General features: G+C 35.3%; 2 protein-coding genes across 2 annotated transcripts in view; one reads left to right on the top strand and one right to left on the bottom strand.

Moving 5' to 3' along the window:
- Positions 1 to 23,465, bottom strand: part of LOC131980453 (cysteine/serine-rich nuclear protein 1-like) — a 158,968-nt gene that overhangs the window by 12,677 nt on the left and 122,826 nt on the right. The gene's annotated exons all lie outside the window — the stretch shown is intronic.
- Positions 17,636 to 22,744, top strand: zgc:171422 (uncharacterized protein LOC100001353 homolog). The gene is made up of 7 exons (XM_059344698.1): positions 17,636 to 17,768; positions 18,565 to 18,767; positions 20,094 to 20,186; positions 20,274 to 20,366; positions 20,454 to 20,564; positions 20,646 to 20,778; positions 21,149 to 22,744. The coding sequence occupies exons 1-7, from the start codon at positions 17,765 to 17,767 to the stop codon at positions 22,483 to 22,485; spliced, it is 1,974 nt and encodes a 657-aa protein (XP_059200681.1). The 5' UTR covers positions 17,636 to 17,764; the 3' UTR covers positions 22,486 to 22,744.

Here is a 23,465-nt window from a genome sequence, read left to right as displayed (position 1 = left end):
ACGTAGACCGTATCATAGACCAATCTCAAACGGTCATCTAGACCATTTTTAAAATGTGCATTTTCTTTTCTACAATGAAAACTATTACTGTTTTTTTTATTTACATGCAAAAAGACTGTTTTATAGTTTGTTTGTTATTTTATGCTGTTTTTGTGTGTATAAATAGTAAAAATAATTGGTACATTCCCATAGAAACCTGTCTCTTTTGTTTGTATTTTGGGTTCCTGGCAGCTTTATATTTTGTTAATTAAAATAAAATGAAAAATCTGACTGATAGCCAAGTTTGTGTGGAGAAAAGGGAGCCATGCATGTGATGTAAGGACAGACTGAAAGATGATAAACTTTTTTGGGTAATTTTGTCTATTTTTTATTATTTTGTGTCTTTTTTGGTAATTCTGTGTCTTTTTTTTTTTGGTCATTTTGTTTCTTTTTTTAAGTAATTTAGCTTTTTTGTGTCATTTTGTGTCTTTTCTTCTGTCATTCTGTGTCTTACATACTTGCAGCTGTGGTAAATTACACATGTATACATACAGATACCGATTATTTTACTTCTTCGTCGCATTAAATAAGATATTGTGCTATAAAAAAACAAAAAACTAAGTCCAGGACAGTAACCTACACACACTGTGAAACCCAACAAATACTATGAATCCTTTGTAAGTTAAATTACAAGTAGTTTTAAGAACTGAAAGATGAAATGAATGCATAAGAAGTTGACAAATTTGAAACAAAATCTCCTGTACTTCAAAAAGGTTTAAAATCGAAAGTTAAATCGAACCGTGGATTCCCGAAAATCGTGATACTAATAATAATAAAAAAGAATAAGCTGCAGGGAATCTGTATAGTGACACTAATAGAGGAGAAAAAAACTACCATGACGCAGAATAAGTTCACTATAATTACATTATTATTAGAGTTTTTATTCTAGAGGTTCCTGTTGGTATAATAACCAGATAATAACATTATTAATAACATTATTAGGCAGCTGACCTCTTCACCCCGAGACACACAGAGTCATGTCGGCTACAAAGACACCTCTGTCCCCATAATGTCCATCTGACAGAAACATTCAGACACAAAACTTCCTCTGCTGCCTCAGAGGACAGACAGACAGACAGAGAGACAGACAGACAGACAGACAGGAGGTAGGAAGTTTCTTTAGACACTAGTACTACTTTAATTCTCTTCATCAAACATAGTATCAGCAGGCTGGATAATAGCAGCAGCGCTCCATAGATGAGCCATATTTAAAAGAATAATACACTCATTCTACATGAACATAACACCAAGTCATAAACATACAACATGACCATTTAAACCACAGTGATTCCCTTAGAAACCTATGAGAGAAAGAGAGTTATTATTGGTCAGTTACTCACCACGAAGTAAAATGCAGCATAATAATAAAAAAATAAAAATAAAAAGGCTGAAAGTGGCTCTAAGTTGTGGATCTGGTCGCGGTGCAGCCAGCTGAGCGGTGTGTTGTGTGTCTGTGTGTGAGTGTAGTACAGAGAACATGAGAGACTGGCTGGAGCACACAAAGAGTCCACAGCAGCCTGGCGACAAGATAGTTCACCCCCCATTCCTCCCAGTTAGACAGACCTCAGAGCTCGCGCATGCGTACAACTGTTAGGACAGTTAGTAACCGTTAGACACCGTTTGTGTAGAATAAGTCAGAAATTAGCTATTAAAAATAATAAGCATATGATAGTCCGCTTTGTGGAACAGATACAATGTTTTTTTTTTTTTACTAATTTAAACTCAAACTGAGCTCAAAGATGATACCTGTTATCTTACAGCAGGATGGACACCCTCACTTGAAGTGGCCCTCAGTACAACTACATGCATTTGAGCATGAAATATGTTAAGTTACTGCACTAAACAAATAGAAACAAAATGAACAAAAAAGACACAAAATGAACACAAATAGACACAAAATGAACAAAAAAAGACAAAAAAATAACAAAAAAAGACACAAAATGAACAAAAAAGACACAAAATGAACAAAAATAGACACAAAATGAACAAAAAAAGACAAAAAAATAACAAAAAAGACACAAAATGAACAAAAAAGATACAAAATTAACAAAAAAGACACAAAATTAACAAAAGAAGACACAAAATGACCAAAAACATGAAATCTTAAAAGTGCAGTGTAAAAATGCACAAAATTACTTCTTGTAATTAATGTTGGTCTGCTGTTCTTGCACTGAAAAAATAAGAAATCACAGTAAGTGGTTATTTTTTATTTGCTTCAAACCTTTTGTATTCCTATTTATACTGTTAAACATGCATTTGAGCATGAAATATGTTAAGTTACTGCACTGTAAACATTTAAAAGTGCAGTTTCATCTATCTGGTGAAGTGTACGCTCATGTATGTGGCCCTGTGGTAGTGTAGATGAAAGCTAGCTTACAGCATCAGTTAGTCTCAAATTAACTGAATTCTGCTCTAAACCAAAACAACCAAATGTAAAAACCAGCAGATAAATAAACGACTCAACATCATGAGTCAGTTTAAATAGCTAGCTAAAAGCTTACAAATTGGGAAAGTTCATAGTTAGCCGGCTAACAGCGCAACGAAACCGGAAGTGCTTGAGTCGGGGCATCATCTTGCGTCACATCCGGCCTCTCTGCGGCTCCCAGACCGTCTTGACGCAAACGGTGACACACGCAGAGAGCTGTCACCATAGATGTCTATGGCTGTCACTGCTGCCCACACACACACACACACACACACACACACACACACACACACACACACTGTACTCTGACAACCAGTAAATAACTCACTTATAAACTGGTGATTATCAGCCAACATTATAAACCAGTTGGAACACTTATTTGGACTTTAGCATTAAACATGAATAACCTTCTTTTTTTTTTTTTTTTTTTTTACAAAGAAACTTTTTAATAAACTCAGTGATATATGAAGGTGGGCAAAATAATAGGAATATGTCTTCAGAACAGAAGATGAGGCTCATATTTCTCAGCTTTTGTTGAGACTGTCAGAGTTGATTTATTGTGGGGGTTTGTAATATTATTACACATTTATTTTTTTTAATTCTTAATACTTTTTTTATATTTTTACTTGTTTATATTGTAAACTGTTAAATACTTTATTTTTTTAAATAGATTTTATTTATTTTTATCAAAACAAAAACATCAATGAGTGCTCTCTATATTCACAAATATATCACAACAGATAGAAAAGATAGATAGAAAAATAAACCACCATCCAAACCAAAATGACTTCAAGTACCTCACTCCCAAAAAATAAATAAATTAATAAATAAATAAATAAAAAATTAAATTAAATTAAATTAAATTAAATTAAATTAAATTAAATTTAAAAAAAAAAGCGAGAAGAGAAAAAAAAGAAAAAAGGGTCTCAGTAAAATTAGAAATTACACAAATACACAAGACAATAACAGAATTAATGATTCATTATGAATTGATTAAATGAAAAAGACAGATAAAGAGTAAAATATACCTAAATAAATTAAATGAAACCATGAGTACAATATGAAATATATATAGACATACACACACACACGCACACACACACACACACACACACACACACACACACACACATACATACATATATACATACATATATACATACATAATACTTTATTATATTTTTCACTTGTTTATTTGCTTCTATTTCTAGTTTATACTGTTGTTAACTATTATTGTTTTTTGCTATCCACTTTGCTGCTGTAACACTTGAAACTTCCCCGTTGTGGGACTAATAAAGGAAATCTTAATCTTATACATGTAATAATAATTTGATTAATGTTTTACTTCTCTCCTTTAATTTCCCCTCTCTATATTTTACATTGACAAATATATATACAAGATAACCACAAAGAGACACAAAACAACCAAAAAGAGATTTTAAAAAATGAGTTCAAGGAGACACAAAGTAACTACAAGGTGACTCAAAATTACTGCAGAGACACAAAAAACCCCAAAAGAAACACAACGTGAACACAAAGAGAAGCAAAAGTAGCAAAACAACCAGAGACAAGACAGTTACTTCATAATCCACACATGATAATGAAAGATATGACAGCGTATCAGACACATAAAGTGGTATTTCTGTTTCAACATTATTGTTAGTTTGTTGTAATTACCTTTAAAAAATGACAGATTGAGTTACTGATCAGATTCAGATGCTCGTGGCTTTTCATAGACAAAATATCAAAACCTTTATTAGCGTGGAGGTGACACATGTTGCCAGGTATTCATCTGACATTACTGAAATATGACTCATTCCTCTGAGATGTGATTCCAGTCAGACACTCCTAAACTCCATGGAACTCCCTGCAGCGCAGAGAAGCTGTTACTGGGCGGATTATGGATTTGGGTGTAAAGCCTTAAAGAAAAAATCCTTTTTGGTCATTTTGTGACCAAAAGAAGATGTAAAAAGATACAAAATGACCAAAAAAAGACCCAAAAAAAGACACAAAAAGGACCAAAAAAGACACAAAAAAGACACAAAAAGACAATAGAAAGAGACAAAAGACGTAAAATCACCAAAAAAAGAGACATGTCTGTGCTTTAACCCTCTAGCGTCCACGGAAGCACGACTTCTTCATGATGTAAAAACAAAGCAGCATGGAGCTGCTTTTTTTGCAGAGTTTTTTGAGATTTTGCAGTGTTTCAACATTTTTAATGCAATCTTTTGTGTTAACTGTTTTTTGTGTGTGATTTTGGGCTATTTTTTGTGTTTTATTGTAATTTTTTGGTGTGTTTTTATCTGTGTTTTTTGTAATTTTTTCAATTTTTTGTGTTGTTTTGTCTGTTTTATTAGGGTTTTTTAATGTGTGTTTTCAAGTTGTTTTTTTTTTTTTTGGTGTGTTTTTAATGTGTGTTTCTGTGGGGGGGTTTTATAAAAAAAATATGTGTTTTTTTATGTTTTTTATTTGTGTTTTTTGTAATTTTGTGTGCATTTTTGTTTGTTTTTTTTTACATGTTTTTTGTATTTTTTTGTGTGTGTTTTTGTGTTTCAAAATGTTGATCCAGTAAGTCAAAATGACAAAATAATAATCAGGTGAGATTTAGCTGAAAAAGATTTTCTGTGGGTTTTTTTTTTTTTGTGTGTGTTTTTTTTTTTTTTTAATGTGTGTTCTGTGGGGTTTTTTTCTTTAAAAAATGTTGTTTTTTGTATCTTTTTTATTTTTTATTTTTGTAATTTTGTGTGTGTGTGTTTTTTAACATGTTTTTTGTATTTTTTTCTTTTTTTGTGTGTGTTTTTTGTGTTTCAAAATGTTGATCCAGTAAGTCAAAATGACAAAATAATAATCAGGTGAGGTTTAGCTGAAAAAGACGATACCAGCATGACATGGTGATTATTATTTAAGTTGCATATTTAAAGGCAGAATGAAAAAAAGAGTCAAAAACCAACAAAATAGCCCCAAACTAAAAGGGTTAATGCAGAGGAAGTTGACAAATCTGAACCAAAATCTCCTCTTGGACTTCAGAGGTTTAAAGAGAATCAGAAGCTACTCTCTGTGTCCCCGACTGGGAGGAAAATGAAGCTCAGAGACACACACACACACACACACACACACACACACACACACAGAGTGACAGATTAACAGATGGACAGACAGATGAACTAGAGGCAGACAAGTCCAGAATACTCCTGACCTTTGACCCCACGTTGATGCATATCGCTGCTTCAGTTTGAGTAAAAACAACACAAATACCTGCATACCTGTTGGTCAGAGTGTGTGTGTGTGTGTGTACTGTACTGTGTGTGTGTCCTCAGTGGAAGTGTGTCATGAGTGTGTGACCCACTTTAGTGGGGTCACTCTAGTTCATGTGTGTTTCTTTCCCACTGACCTGTGTGAGGAGTAAAGACACCAGAGATGACCTCACAGTCACACAGCAGACAGCTACTAACTGCACCTTGATTTAAGGATCTCATTTGGACTTTTTGCACTGCAAAAAAGGTCTAAAAACCAGATCAAACAGTAAATCTGAGGGAAATGATCTTGCTGCATGGACAGATAATTTACCTTGACAAAGTTTCTTAAATTAAGATTATTAAATCTAGAAATAAGCATGTTGGGCGCTTAAAATAAGAAATTGACTCTTAAAACAAGATAAATTATGTAACACTTCTAAATCTAGTTTTTTTTATCTTGGTAAGAAATAAATAATCATCAGGTCACTCTGCTCGGGCCAGTTTTTTGTCTTTTTTGGTCATTTTCTGACCAAAAGAAGATTTAAAAAGACACAAAATGACCAAAAAAGAAGAAAAAGATGCAAAATGACAAAAAAAGACACAAAAAGGACAAAAAGATACAAAAAAGACACAAAAAAAGACACAAAAAAGACACACAAAAAAGACACAAAAACACAGGAAGTGATCAAAAAAGACAACAACAAAAAAAAACCGCACAAAAATCACACAAAAGGCGTAAAATCACCATTTAATTTATCTTGGTAAGAAACAAAATAATCATCAGCTCACTCTGCTCGGCCAGTTCATCACTGCTGGCAGCTTTAATTGATCTGGTTTTAAGAGTTAATTTCTTATTTTAAGTGTTCAACATGCTTATTTCTAGATTTACTGTTTTATCTCATTTTCAGACACACCTTTTCCACAGTGTTTGTAGGATCTTTTAACTGTTCAACCTGAAGGTTTGTCCAGTGTGAATCCTGTGAGATTCTTCTGTCACACTCATGATCAGAGTGTTACACGGAGCTATTTATAGAACAATCACACTGCTGCTCCAAAAATACATCTGAGCTCTACAGTTGGAGTTTCCTCTTCCTTTTTTTACTTTGTTGCTCTCTTCAACAATGTGTCAGGAGGTTTTCTAGTGCTGCTGCTCTAATGGAGCCGGAGGTGACTCATGGAAACATCAGAACATTTATATTTATATATTACTTATAATTAGAACGGAAACGCTCACTTCTAGTTAAAGTTACTGTATTTATAGATAGATAGATAGATAGATAGATAGATAGATAGATAGATAGATAGATAGATAGATAGATAGATAGATAGATAGAACATACACTATACACATTAAAAAAACCTTATAAATAATTAACCTTTGATAAATCTGAATTTACTTTAAAGACTTAAATCTTTAAAGGCTAAAACATTTTAAACATTTGCCGAGAAATTGGACATTACTGTGAAATTAATCATTTGCAGTCTGCAGATAAATTAAACATTTGCAAAGAAACTAGATTGGTGTCCTGCTTGTGCCGGCGCTGGAAGCAGTTGCTAATTATTTTCCATGGTTTTCTTGATAATGATTTTGGTTTTTATCAATAAAACCATGTTAAATGTCTAGATATCAGCTCTTAAATTAAACTCTTATCGGCTATTTTTGTTGTTATCATTATATTTGTCCAAACAAATGAACCTTTAGTTGTACCAGATGTTAACCCTCTGAAGTCCAGGAGATTTTGGTTCAAATTTGTCACCTTCCTCTGCATTCATTTCTTTATCTGTTCAGCATATTTCAGTCTGTCCTTACATCACATGCATGGCTCCCTTTTCTCCACACAAACTTGGCTATCAGGCAGATTTTTTACCATTTATACACACAAAAACAGCAGAAAAAATAATAGATAATAAAACTACAAAACAGTCTATTTGCATGTAAATTAAAAATAGTAATAGTTTTCATTGTAGAAAGAAAATTCACATTTTAAAAATGGTCTAGAAACATAAATGTCACACGGCTTGTAATGTAACTGGCTTTCTCAGCTTGTTTACATATAATATATATATATATATATGAATAAAGTTATTACTGTAAATAAAACAAGTGTATTTTCAATAAATAGATGGACTCCAGAGGGTTAAAATGAACAAAAAAAGCATTATTTTCATTATATTAGCTGTCATATCGGTAATTTGTGAATTCTTCCCCTCTAAAATCACTATCAGCCTCAATCAGTCGAGCTCTGATATATTCACATTATTAATGCAGCAATCAAGTCAAAGGTTTAATTTAATTCTATTGATGTAAATAAGAATGAAGTGAACCATGACGCCTCAGGACAGACTCATTATTTCAGTGTTTCTCCTCCTCAGCAGTGACAGATGATCCTCCATCCTCTCAGCTCTCAGTGAGAGTAAACCTCCCTCCACTCTCCCTCTTACATAACTTACAGTTAACCTACATTCTGCTCCTCTCAGGTTGCTCTATGGCTCTTGTGGCCCCGTTTCCCCAGCCAGGCAGCGATGGCCCACATACAGCAGTACACTGAGAGAGAGAGAGGAGGCTCCAGGCAGGAGAAACTCTGCCCCAGTTCCTCCTTCCTCCCTCTGGATGGATACTATCTCAGGGATTTACCCTCTTGTTGTCCGGGGCACAACAGGAAGTATCAGGTGGTGTCACACTCTTTAAAGTCAGGTGCAAAACGGAGCCACATGCTGAACAGAAAATACTTCTAGATCAGGGATGGGCAACTTAAATGCTGCAGGGGGCCACAGTTTTTATGTTCACTACCACAGGGCCACATATAGGAGCGTGCACTTAACCCTGTGGAGTCCAAAAGCTCCAAATAATCCAGACTTGTTGACTCCATCCAGACTAGAAAACAAAGCAGCGTGGAGCCCTACTGTAAAAGACACAAAATGACCAGAAAAAGACACAAAACGACTAAAAAAAGTCACAAAATGACTAAAAAAAAATAAACAGAATGACTAAAAAACGATACAAAATGACCAAAAAAGACACAAAATGACCAAAAAAAGACACAAAATGACATAAAAAGACAAAATGACCAAAAAAGACACAACAGACACAAAATGACAAAAAAGACACAAAATGAGCAAAAAAAGACAAAAGTGAGAGTGTCCAAAAGCTCCAAATAATCCAGACTTGTTGCCTCCATCCAGACTAGAAAACAAAGCAGCGTGGAGCCCTACTGTAAATTTACCTCTAAAATGACCAAAAAAAGACACAAAATGACCAAAAAAGACACAAAAAGATAAAAAAAAGACACAAAATGAGAAGAGAGAATGACCAAAAAAAAAAAACCCACACAGAAAGACACAAAATAACTAAAAAAAAAAGACAAAACAAAAGATACACACAAAAGACTAAAAAAGACACATAATGACAAAAAAAAGACACATAATGACAAAAAAGACACAAAATGACTAAAAAAAGACACAAAATGTCAAAAAAAAGACACAAAATGACTAAAAAAAGACACAAAATGTCAAAAAAAAGACACAAAATGACTAAAAAAAGACTCAAAATGTCCAAAATAAGACACAAAATGACCAAAATAAGACACAAAATGACCAAAAAAAGACACAAAATAACTAAAAAAAAGACACAATAACAGATACAAAATGACCAAAAAAGACACAATGACTTACAAAGACACGAAAAGACATGAAAAGGATTCAAAAATGGACAAAATAGGCTCAGACTCCAGAGGGTTAACCAGATATGATAAAAATGTTATGCAATTTTAAATATGTTAACAGTGCAGTAACTTAACATATTTCATGCTCAAATGCATGTTTAACAGTATAAATAGGAATACAAAAGGTTTGAAGCAAATAAAAAATAACCACTTACTGTAATTTTTATTTTTTCAGTGCAAGAACAGCAGACCAACATTAATTGCAAGAAGTAATTTTGTGCATTTTTACACTGAACTTTTAAGTTTTCATGCTCAAATGCATGTAGTTGTACTGAGGGCCACTTCAAGTGAGGGTGAGGGCCGTATGCGGCCCCCGGGCCTCCAGTTGCCCACCCCTGTTCTAGATAGACAGATAGACAGATAGTGATTCACTCCCTCATGACAGTGAAAAATGGAGAATATACGTTCCCTCTCTGTCTCTGAATGGTTGGATGTGTTAGAAATGTCACATGTTCACATGAGTCGGCTCCTTTATACATAAACTCTGATGTCATGTTATGACCGTCGTCACCATGGTCGCCGGGCAAATATAGTCCAGCCGCTTCTATTTTGTTTGCCCCGTCTATGGTTTGCCCTTATCATCATCATCATCATCAGCAGCAGCAGCAGCAGCAGCAGCAGCAGCAGCAGCATGATTGCTATCATCATCAACATTGTCAACATTGTTGCAGTCCTTATTGTCATCGTTTCTGATGTCAGTGGTGTTCTTGGCTTTATGAATCATCCTTTTATTCTGACTTCAGGTCTTTTATTATTTGGGGATTAATGTCTGAAGTAATTATATCAGTTTTTTAGGTTTTAATTAAGTGCAAACCTTCAGTGAGTGTTCAGAGTTTAACATTTAAGCCTGAAAACTTGGTTCAGACTATTTACTGGTATTCGTTTGTGACCTCTCTATATCAAACTGCACATACTTTTTTCTGACATCTCTATATCAAACTGCCGGTACTCTTTTCTGACTCCTCTATATCAAACTGCTGGTACTCTTTTCTGACATCTCTATATCAAACTGCCGGTACTCTTTTCTGACTCCTCTATATCAAACTGCTGGTACTCTTTTCTGACATCTCTATATCAAACTGCCGGTACTCTTTTCTGACTCCTCTATATCAAACTGCTGGTACTCTTTTCTGACTCCTCTATATCAAACTGCCGGTACTCTTTTCTGACATCTCTATATCAAACTGCCGGTACTCTTTTCTGACTCCTCTATATCAAACTGCTGTTACTCTTTTCTGACTCCTCTATATCAAACTGCTTATACTCTTTTCTGACTCCTCTATATCAAACTGCTGGTACTCTTTTCTGACTCCTCTATATCAAACTGCTGGTACTCTTTTCTGACTCCTCTATATCAAACTGCCGGTACTCTTTTCTGACATCTCTATATCAAACTGCCGGTACTCTTTTCTGACTCCTCTATATCAAACTGCTGGTACTCTTTTCTGACATCTCTATATCAAACTGCCGGTACTCTTTTCTGACTCCTCTATATCAAACTGCTGGTACTCTTTTCTGACTCCTCTATATCAAACTGCCGGTACTCTTTTCTGACATCTCTACATCAAACTGCTGGTACTCTTTTCTGACATCTCTATATCAAACTGCTGGTACTCTTTACTGACCCCTCTACATAAAACTGCGGGTACTCTTTTCTGACTCCTCTATATCAAACTGCTAGTACTCTTTTCTGACTCCTCTATATCAAACTGCCGGTACTCTTTTCTGACTCCTCTATATCAAACTGCTGGTACTCTTTTCTGACTCCTCTATATCAAACTGCTGTTATTCTTTTCTGACTCCTCTATATCAAACTGCCGGTACTCTTTTCTGACTCCTCTATATCAAACTGCCGATACTCTTTTCTGACTCCTCTATATCAAACTGCCGGTACTCTTTTCTGACATCTCTATATTAAACCGCCGGTACTCTTTTCTGACTCCTCTATATCAAACTGCTGGTACTCTTACAGTGATGAATAACGGGGCTCTCCGCCTGTGGAGACGTAAAAACAGGTTCTGAGAAAGTTCGCTAACCAGAACCAGCACCAGAACCAGCATCAGAACCAACACCAGAACAAGCACCAGCCCGACAAAAGAACCAGGTTTGCGTTGGTCAAAAAGGGGAATCAGACGTACAGTCACGTAGAACTGAAGAATATAAGAATTTATTGTAATCCAAACCACCACAGCCTTAACTTAACCAAGGAGTTCCGCTTCACAATGTAAACCACATGTTTAAAACTACCGCAACACACATTTCAACATACATATATATACATATAATAAAATAGGTCATATGTGGGAAGATATTATACAAACTGTTGCTCTGAGAGAAGAGCCAGAAGAGCGTACATACTGTAAAACAGCACATGGGTGTTCCTGCAACTACGGTCACTTTTGACTCTCCCAAATTAAAAAAATCAACCTTGATGAATTTCAATTTTAACCATCAGAGTCTGTAATACATATTAACAGGTACACAAAATTGTATATAATCGTTAAGATTTTAATCTGGAAAATGTTTATTTTTTTATAGTTTTCATCACTTTTTCTTACAAAATGTCCTTACCGCAACATTAAAATAACGTTCATTTTATACATTTTCCTTTTTGAATTTCTTAAAAATTTTAAAACATTTACATTTATTTTCATCAAGTTTTGTGCATCATTGTAAAAATGGATATACAGAAATATATATATATATATATACAGAAATGACATGTGAAAATAACTTCAAACTTTTGGCTCAATATTTGGTGTTCATGCATCAGTAAGAAGCTTGTTGTGAAAATGTGTTTTCTGTGTGTTAAACTGCCATCAAAGAGACTCTGACTCACTTTCTCCACTCTGGAAAATGCCATCAGATAGAGACTCGGGGTTAGATTTCACAACAGTGACACCTTAAGTGATGCATCAACTGCCGTCCTTTTGTGTGTGCAGCGCTGTGGCTTCAGGGGCCTTCAGGGGGCCGGGGGCCGGGGGCCGGGGGCCGACACCAGAGAGCTTCCTGTAACAGCCTGACGCTGGGCTGGGGGCCAAGTGTTCGTCTGGCTGATCCTGGGCTCCGTCCAGGTGATATCCTATCTCCACAAACATCCTGGAGCCCGAGGGTGCTCTCTGAAAACTCATTCAGAGGACCTGTAGTCATCATTAACCCTGGTAATATATAGGACAGGGATTCCCAAAGTGTGGTGCGTGGACCCCTGGGGGTGCGTGAGCTGCTGCTAGGGGGGGCGCGAGATGAAAAATGTAATGGCGGTCTGATAATTACACAATTACATTTTTTCCCCCCACACAATAAAGACGTGTTATTAATTAATTGATAAATACAGGCTATTCAATTTTGTGTCATTTATTGTTCATTTTTGCATCTATTTTGGTCATTTTTGCATCTATCTTTTGGTTGTTTGGTAATTTTTACATGTATTTTTGGTCAATTTGTGTCTATTTTGATAATTTTGTGTCATCTTTGGTCATTTTTGCATCTATTTTTGCTTGTTTTGATCTTATAATGAAGCGTAGAAGAAGTTATCTTCTTGTTCTTGTATCATTTTTCCAGCCTGTGTTATGATGACGGGGTTGTGTTCACTCCACGCTCATTTAAATTTGCTGCAATTTTTGTTCAACGCAGCTCAAAATATTATAACATTTTCCCAACTGATCTGCTTTCTGCCTCTGATCCTGAGCCTGTCATCATCCTCCACCTTTAATATGGCTATAAAAACTCTTATTGCATTTTATCTGAAAAAGTTTGGGAATCCCTGATATAGGATAATACCATGCATACTGTATATCATGAAGAGGACTCCATATACTCTCACTTTGAATTATTTGCAAGTAAATACTGCAAATATAAGATTTGGAGAAATTTTGTTACTGATGTCTTTATCACTGAATAACAAGCATGCATACATACAAACAAAATATTACAGTAAAAATAGGAAATGTGAGGTCATTTCTGCCTTTAACCCTCTGGAGTCCATCTATTTATTGAAAATACACGTTTTATTTACAGTAATAACTTTATTTATATATGATATGTAGACAAGCTGAGAAAGCCAGTTAAAGTTCTGTTGTTATATTTGTAAATACTTTTTATATTTCTACTTGTTTAAATTGTAAAATGTAAATACTTTTTTTAAAAATAGATTTTATTGATTTTTATCAAAACAAAAACATAAATAACATATGAGTGCTCTCTATATTCACAAAGATATCGCAACAGATAGGAAAAATAAAGCACCATCCAAACCAAAATGACTTCAAGTACCTCACTCCAAAAAATAAATAAATAAAAAATAAATGAAATAATTAACGAATTAATGAAATTAAATTAAATTAAATTAAATAAAATGCAATAAAATAAAATGTATATATATATATATATATATATATATATATATATATATATATATATATATATATATAATATAATAACCAAAATCATTATGAATAAAACCACGTTAAAATGAAATAAAATAAAATGAAATGAAATAAAATAAAATAAAATAAAAAAAATATATATAATATAATATAATAACCAAAATCATTATGAATAAAACCACGTTAAAATGAAATGAAATAAAATAAAATGAAATAAAATAAAATAAAATAAAATTATATATATATATATATATATATAATATATATATAATATATATTATATATTATATAATATATAATATAATATAATAACCAAAATCATTATCAATAAAACCATGTTAAATGTCCAGATATCAGCTATTAAATTAAACTCTTATCAGCTATTTTTATTATTAAAATTAAAAAACAGGTATTAAACTAAACAAGAAACTGAAGAAAACAATGTTCTCATAATTTTTTTTCACGACTGTAGATAAGTCATTTAATTAGTACATTATGTCATATTTGTTTTGCTTTTTGTGTCCTTACACAACATAACCCATAAATGCATTATTGTTTTACAGTACAGTAAAAGCAAGCGGAGCTGCAGACGAGAACACAAAGTCTGTTACACAACTCTAACTCTGAACAGCAGAGATGTTATCAGGCTGCATGTGAGCAGCACGAGCTGTAAGAGCCAAGCAGCTGTGTGATTGGTTCACATTCCCTTTAACAATGAGCCTGTTGTCAACATCAGCCATAGAACCAGAGAACCAGAGAACCATGGTGACCTTTAGAACTCACTCACACACTGGCCTGGGTGATGCAACGAGGTTCCCCTCAGGGTGCTGGTACTCCTCTTTACACCTCTGCTGTTTCCTTAATTACAGGTTTGAAGCCGTGTGTGTGTGTGTGTGTGTGTGTGTGTGTGTTCTTGTACTTCTTACATAGAGAGGACCAGAACACGTTTTTAACCAACAGAGTTTAGTTTAGTTTAGTTTAGTTTATTATTAAGATCCCCATTAGCTGCAGCAAAGCCACAGCTATTCTTCCTGGGGTCCAACATTATCAAATATACAGTTGAAAACACAAAACATAATAAAAATAAAAAACAAAACAAAACAAAAATTATTCACATATTAATCCATATTACACACATTTCTACATATATGTATACATCATTACAAAATCTACTAACACATATGTTGTATATACACATTCGTTTTACAGCGTATATATTATAATAACACATATCATATATCTATAGAAATATAGACATTTTTGCAAAGTGAGGACATTTCCATTTTCCATCCTCACTTCTTTAAAGGCTTTTTTGAGATTTCAGACTTTGTTTTAAGGGTTAAAGGTTACATGATCATGATAATGAACTGAAACTGTATTGTGTGGTTACAAAAATAACTAAAATCATAGTGAAAATGTCCTTCATTTTCATCTTTGTCAACTTTTTTCATACATAATGAAGATGGATCAGACAAAGGAAATAAAGACAAAATTTACTGTGACCTCTTTTAATCTCCCACCCAACAAATACCCCATTACAAAAAACTAAAACTAATAAAAACTAAACTAAAACTAGCAAACTCACTCCAAAAATTCATTAAAACTAACTGAATTTGAAAACAAAAATTCACAACAAAATTAAAAATAAAACTAATGAAAAATACAAAACTATTATAACGTTGCAAGGGAATTCACTGTTCCAATGAGGGTCCTCACAATGATAGAAGTACAAGAATGTGTGTGTGTGTGTGTGTGTGTGTGTGTGTGTGTGTGTGTGTGTTCCTGTTGTGGTCCTGTTGCCTCTGATTGTCTGGCTGTCAGCCTGCAGTAGGAGCTCCTGTTCTCTGTGTTGGTGTTGGCTGTCACATGTGGCTCCATGTGAGGCTTCAGCAGGAGCAGCAGCAGGAGGAGGAGGAGGAGGAGGAAGGAGGAAGGAGAGCTGCTCTGTTCTCAGCTGTTGGGACAGTACTGTGTGTGTGTGTGTGTGTGGGTGACTGACTCCCCCTCCTCTACACACTCAGTCTCTCACTGATCGCCTCTTTTTTCTCCCTCTGCAGCTGGCAAAACACAAGCATTAAACCACGCTCTCTGACTCAAGTTACCTGGGGGCCGCTGGAGGCAGTATCAACATGAGCAAAAAAAGATACAAAATGAGAGAAAAAAAACTAAATTACTTAGAAAAGACATAAAATGATGAAAAAAAGCCACAAAATGACAAAAAAAGACACAAAATGACAAAAAAAAGACACAAAATGACTTAAAAAAGACACAGAATTGCCAAAAAGACTCAAAATTACTAAAGAAAAGACACAAAATGACCAAAAAAGACACAAAATGAACAAACAAAGACACAAAATTACTTTAAAAAAGTAATTAAAGGGACCTTCCACACACAACACGGTAAAGTGCCATTCATATTTGTAGCATTGAACCAACGACCCATTAAAATGATTCTGTGGAAATGGACTTTTACATCATATTTCAATGTATTAGGATGCAGCTGTATATGTTTGTGAACAAAGTCAGCCCAACTGTACTTTAGAAGTGTAAACAGCTGCCAGTTCTGCACGTGCACTCACTGTACAACAACATGTTGTGGTGAGCAGATCTGATTAGTTCTAGAAGGAGAGAGGAGTGCAGCTCTGGCGCCATCTTCTGATCTTAAATAATATTAAGGCCAAAAAGTCAGAAATCACTGGTGTGTTTTTCTCCATGAGGATATGAATGAAACATTTTTTAACACTGGAGATCAACATAGAGAATGTTCATGAAGAGTCTTGTTTTGAATGATGCTGAATGATAACGACTACAACTTTAATGTAAAATGCAACCACATCAAAAAAACTATTAAAATAAGATATGACTTCATTTATCCAGCATTGCACTGCAAAAAAGGTGTGTCTACAAATAAACAGTAAATCTGAGGGAAATGATCTTGCTGCATGGACAGATAATTTACCTTGACAAGCCCCTATTTAATTACCTGAGGGAAACAGGCCTAATAGAAATAATTTAGTTATGTATTTAATTATTTATAATTGTATGTAAAATGTTATTATTTACACTATTGTTTCCCCCTTTCCCCTTTTAATCATTTATTAATCTTAATTTTATTATTATTATTATTATTTTATTTTATTATTTTATTTTATTTTTATCTGTATTATTATTTTCTCTCCTTGTTTTCCTGTCAGTCTGCTGCTCCACCACTCCAGTCCAGTAGGTGGCGGTAATGCTCCTGTTGTTGGTCTGACAACCGACAATAAAACTCAAAGAAGAAGAAGAAGAAGAAGAAGAAGAAGAAGAAGAAGAAGAAGAAGAAGAAGAAGACTGTTTTAAACAGGACTTATAGAGGGAATGTAATTAATTATTTATATTTGTATTGTAAAATGCTATTATTTACACTATTGTTTCCCCCTTTTCCCGTTTATTTATTTATTTATTTATATCAGTATTATTATCTGCTGTTCAACATCCAATCAATAGGTGGCGCTAATGCTCCTGTTGTTGGTCTGACAACCGGCAATAAAACTCAGAAGAAGAAGAAGAAGAAGAAGAAGAAGAAGAAGAAGAAGAAGAAGACTGTTTTAAACAGGACTTATAGAGGGAATGTAATTAATTATTTATATTTGTATTGTAAAATGCTATTATTTACACTATTGTTCCCCCCTTTTCCCGTTTATTAATTTATTTAGTTATATCAGTATTATTATCTGCTGTTCAACATCCAATCAATAGGTGGCGCTAATGCTCCTGTTGTTGGTCTGACAACCGACAATAAAACTCAGAAGAAGAAGAAGAATCAGAAGAAGTCGTAGAAGAAGTCGTAGAAGAAGAAGAATTTGTGACAGAAAGCTTCTTCTGCTTTAAACTCATTTTCTGCAGCTGGAAGACTCTTTTTATGAGGAAACAGAACTCAGAGTCACTTTAACTGCCACAGCTCTCCAGGACCATAACATGGGTAACGTTTGTTTGTTGTTGTTTGTCCTGTCGCTGTGTTTTGATGTTGTTATCTTGCCTGCTAACAGAAACTTCACCAAAATACCAAAAAAAACAAAAACAGTCTCAGTGATTCCTGCAGTTATTCTAAGAAGAAATGACGCCAGGCGGTGAAGCCTTTATGTAGATTTATTCAGAATAATGGTGGAAAGTTTTTACTTTCTCTAAGAAGCAGTTGTTGTTGTTGTTATTAGCTCCAGTTTAGCCCAGCAGATAATAACTAATGATAATAGTTAGATAGATTGTTTATGTGATATTTATCATGTTTTAATATTGTTAAGATTAAGATTAATTACTTTATTAATCCCACAATGGGGAAATTCAACCTCTGCATTTAACCCATAGATTGTTAATATGATATTTATAATGTTTTAATGTATATTAATGTATAATAACTAAAACTGTCAGCTAAATGTAGTGGAGCAAAAGTACAATATTTACCTCTAAATGCTCAGATTGTTCTACATTTTCAAGTTTATTATTAAATTATGAACATAATTTTCTCAATGCAGGGCTCATTTTAACTACTTAATATACTTTTATGAGGTTTAATTATTATGTGTCATGCTTTTAATGTATATTAATGTATAATAACTAAAGCTGTCAGATAAATGTAGTGGAGCAAAAGTACAAGTGTTACCGCTAAATGTAGTCAAGTAGAATTATAGAGTTACATAAAATAGAAATACTTAAGTAAAGTATAAATACCTCAAAATTGATAATAATAATAATACTAATACTACTAATGTCCCCTCCAGAGGGAGCCGTGGCCCTGTCCTCCCTCAGGCTCCTGGTTCCTCCTCTGCGGGTGATGACGGCTCTGATGTGGAAGGTGGTTCGTCAGAGGAACATGGTGCATTATGGGAAAGTGGAGGAGTTTGTTTCCATGGTAACCGAAGCCATCCCTGACGTCATGACAGAGCGACAGATGGGACTGCTCACTCTGGGCTTGAGGTCAAAGGTCAGAGATACACATGTCACAACTTTTTTATTATTATTATTATTTCTGATATTTGTCTGCATGTAGCATATTTTGTTGTTCTTTTTTCGAACTTTTTTAAGGTGTTTTAGATGTTTTAGAGTACTTTCCTCTTCATCGCTAGACGTTGTTGACATCGCCATCTGGGATCTGCGCGGCTACCTGATTGGTCGAATGTGAAGCACGTTACAAAAACGTCACCTCTCGGAGCGAAAATATTGTTACGCTAAGCAAGAAATAGTCCCGACTTTAAACACAAATTAAAAAAATACTGCAGGATATCAAGAGGAGAACTTTTTTTTTCTCGTTGAAAACCAAAATATCTTTTTTAAGAACCAAAAATTATTTAGTGCCCAGACATGGGAACGAGATGAAACGAAAAACGGGTTCACTTTATGGCCTAGATTGTGGAATAACTGTTGCTATTTTTCAGTGATGAAGAAGTATTCAGATCCTTACTTTTACTTGTTTTTTTTTACTTGTACTTAAAGTACCAAAAGTAAAAGTACTCGCAATGCAGAATGAACCCACTCAGATTGTTTTATATATTCCAAGTTTATTCTTCAATTATTATTATTATTGATGCATTTATGTAAGCAGCGTTTTAATTTTCTCAATGTAGAGCTCATTTTAACTACTTAATATACTGTTATGAGGTTTAATTATTATTCATCATGTTTTTAATGTTAAATCTTGACCTGGAAAGTAACTAAAGCTGTCAGCTAAATGTAGTGAAGTAGAAGTATAAAGCTACATAAAATAAAAATACTCAAGTAAAGTACAAGTACCTCAAAATTGTACTTAAGTACAGTACTTGAGTAAATGTACTCAGTTACATTCCATCGCTGCTATTTTTATTAGCTTTTCACAATGATTATATTATTTAATATAACTGTTCTGCACACACACACAAACACGCACACGCACACGCACACACACACACACACACACACACACACACAGACACACATACAGAGACACACACACACACACACACACAGACACGCACACAGACACAGAGACACACACTCACGCACACAGACACAGACACACACACACACACACAGAGACGGACACACACACACACACACAGTGTGCTGATGGTAGCTCCTCTGGGAGGTTCTTGTGTTTTTAGTGACTCCTGCTTCATTGAATTACTGACATAATAAACTTATAATATATAATATTCTAATGTATTGAGATGCTCCTGTAGATGAGATTCAGAGTTCTTGTCATTGAACAAAGACGTTACCAGTGAGATGAAATGCAGTTAATGATGTGAATCTTCACTCTGTGACTCTTCTCCAGATGATCTTCCACATGTTGAGCTGTGAACCTCCAGAGGATCTCAGAGGTCTGAGAACCAGCCTGAAGAGCCTCCAGCCATCAAGCTGCAGACAGGCTGGTGTGACTGTTCCACTCATTGATCATAAAAGGCAGATTAAGAAGTCTTCTACCTATTGATCCTGTGTGTGTTTAACTCTCCAGGGTCGTCATGGTAACAGAGCTCTTGAAGTAAACTTTGAGCGACTTGTTCAAAGACTGGTGGAGGAGCCAGCAGAGAGAAATCACTTCCTCCAGGTTTTTACACGCTGAAACATGAAACATTGTTTATCATATTCTGAGGTTTTACATTCATGCTTTGAGTTTCAATGTTTCACCTTTCAGAACGTGTTTCCTGTGGAGTTTGGGCCGGACTTTGATTCAGCTCTGGAGACTCTTGTTAGTGAGTTCTTCACCAGACTGGAAGAGTTGCTGCTGGTACCAGACTTTAAGCAGGTGAAGACAACAACTAATGCCATAAAATTACAGTTTACAAAGAGATTGTTTGTCTGTTTACTTGTGTGTGTTTGTTTGCAGACTGCAGAGTGGATCAGTGATGCTCCTTCTGTGTTAGAAGAGTCCATGCAGTGTGTATGTGAACCAGACCAGCTCAAAGTTCTGCTCAGGATGAAGAGCCAGCGGGAGAAAATGGCAGAATTAGATACCAGCAGTAAGTCAACACCAGCCAGGTTTATTCTCACACATTTCACACTTTAAATCTCGTAAATCTGCAAATTTTTTCTTGTAGATTTGCCACTTTAAATCTCGTAAATCTGCAACTTTTTTCTTGTAGATTTGGCACTATAATCTCGTAAATCTGCGTTTTTTTTTCTTGTAGATTTTCCACTATAATCTCGTAACTTTGCAACTTTTTTCTCTAAATATTACCCCCCCACCCCGGGTCCATATTTTTTTTTCATACTTGGCCCTAATACACCGTCGTACTAACTAAATTAGTTGCTAATGAAAATATTTTTCAAGGCAGCCCCAACCACAAAATGTCAGTTCTTAATATATTTTTAACTTCTCCTTTCAAACAGCACATTCTCCCTCAGAGCAGCGTCTCTTCTCCTCGTTGTCTCTCCTCCCTTCACTTGGACAGACCAACAGCAAAGAATCTGACACACAAACACTTGAAGCCCAAAGAGAATCTGAGGAGATTTCTCCTCAGGATGAAAGATCATCTGAGGAGGAAACAAGCCTTCTGGAGAGCAACAATGCAGAACAAACAACAGGAGAGGAATGCAGCGACAGAGTTCATGATGACGGAGCTTCAGACCTCCACCAAGCTCCCTCTACGTCTACTGAGAGTCCTGTAGTGTCCAGCTCTGTGATTGGTCCTCCCAGGAAGAGAGTTGCACACAAATGTTCTCAGTGTGGAAAGTGTTTCATTTATCGCTACGAACTCCAGGAACATCAGAGGCTGCACACGGGAGAAAACCCCTACAAGTGCTCTCAGTGCGGGAAGGCCTTTAGAAGGACCTCTGACCTGTCGACTCACAGGCGGACACAGTGCACAAAAGCTGCTTATATTTGCATCAAATGTGGGAACAGCTTCCAATCAATAAAGGACAAGTTTAAGCACCAGTGTGTCCAGAATGTCCAAAAGTTTGACTGTTCTCAGTGCGGGAAAAGCTTTAAGAAAATGCACCAGCTGGAAAAACACGAGCTGACTCACACCCAGAACCGCATCTTCACCTGCAGACAGTGTGGGGAAGTGTTCCCCACTATGAGTGACCTGAGGTCTCACCAGAAGGTTCATCCTGCAGAGCTGTCCAACCAGTGCAGGCAGTGTGGGAAGTTTTTCAGCTCTGTTGCCTGTTTGACAGCCCACGAGCTGCGCCACAGACAGCAGAGGACTCAGATTTGCGTCCATTGTGGCAAAGCGTTCAAGAACAAGCACGACTTGAACCTCCACATGCGCAGTCACACAGGCGAGAGGCCGTTTCAGTGCACGTACTGTGGGAAACGCTTCTCCGTGTCGGGGAACTTGACCATACACATCAGGATCCACACCGGGGAGAAACCGTACCTGTGCTCCGACTGCGGCAAGGCTTTCGTTTCAGCCGGAGAGCTGCAGATACACAGACGCACCCACACGGGGGAGAAACCATACAAGTGTACGGTGTGTGGGAGGGGGTTCACCATGGCGAGCAAAGTGACGCTTCACATGCGAGTTCACACCGGAGAGCGCCCTTACACCTGTTCTCAATGTGGGAAAGGTTTCTCACGAGGCGCTGAATTAAAGAAACACACCATGAACCATACAGGGGTTCGACCCTACGCCTGTCAGCTGTGTGCAAAGACTTACACATGCCTCAATCACCTGAAGAGACACTTGAAAACTCACAGTGTCGTGCAAAACCAAACTGTCTGATTCACAAAGTTGTATTCCTGCAACTATCCTCGACTGATTGCAGTGTTGGCTTCATGCACTGTGTGTTAGGTTCACACTCTCTGGTGCATAAGTTCTTCATTTCTTGTTTCTTGGTCAGATCTGAGGCCTGTTCCATAAAGAGAGTTTACCAAAGAAACTGGGCTTATTTCGGTTATTTTTTTCATTTAGGGCTGCTACTAACGATTATTTTCATTATCGATTAGTCTGACGATTATTGAAACGATTAATCGACAGTTGTTTGGTCAATAAAATGTTGGAAAATATCAATCAGTGTTTCCCAAACCACAAGATGATGTTAAAAAGACACAAAATGACTTAAAAAGACATAAAAAGAGAAAAAATTACCCACAAAATGACTTGAAAAGACACAACATGATTTAAAAAAGACACAAAATGACTAAAAAAGACCCAATGTCCAATAAAAGAAGCCCTAAAACACATGAAACTATGAAAGTCTGTAAAAAAAAACAACAATAAATTGCAACAAGGTCATGGAAGTACAGTGTTTGCTCTTGACAGCTGCAGAATTTGTATTTGAATCCAACATGAAACATCCTGCAGTGGTATTGAACAACAGAATGAATAATAATAATAACAATAACAAATAGTAATAATAATAGTATCAGATTAGACAAGCAAAATAAATAAGATATAAAGCTCCAGTTAGCCTGAATTTATAATCGTTTTAATGTCAAATTGCTTTAATCATTTACATGTAGTTTTTACAAATATTTATATAAAACCTATTACCTCTTAAATGACCTAAAAACCTATTTTTGATAAACACTTATTACCTCTTAAATAGCTTCTTAAATTACTTAAAACCTATTTTGATAAACACTTATTACCTCTTAAATAGCTTCTTAAATGACTTAAAACCTATTTTTGATAAACACTTATTACCTCTTAAATAGCTTCTTAAATGACTTAAAACCTATTTTTGATAAACACTTATTACC

The sequence above is a fragment of the Centropristis striata genome, chromosome 11 (assembly GCF_030273125.1).
Source record: "Centropristis striata isolate RG_2023a ecotype Rhode Island chromosome 11, C.striata_1.0, whole genome shotgun sequence".
Lineage (NCBI taxonomy): Eukaryota > Metazoa > Chordata > Actinopteri > Perciformes > Serranidae > Centropristis > Centropristis striata.
Note: the sequence above shows the minus strand (reverse complement) of the source record. Positions and strands in the feature narration are given on the sequence as shown.

Bases quoted from the DNA above. Each gene is read 5' to 3' on its own strand.
- zgc:171422 (XM_059344698.1), top strand. The intron at 20,187-20,273 runs GCTGGTGTGACT...TTAACTCTCCAG, and splicing joins AGCCATCAAGCTGCAGACAG to GGTCGTCATGGTAACAGAGC. The intron at 20,779-21,148 runs GTAAGTCAACAC...CCTTTCAAACAG, and splicing joins GGCAGAATTAGATACCAGCA to CACATTCTCCCTCAGAGCAG.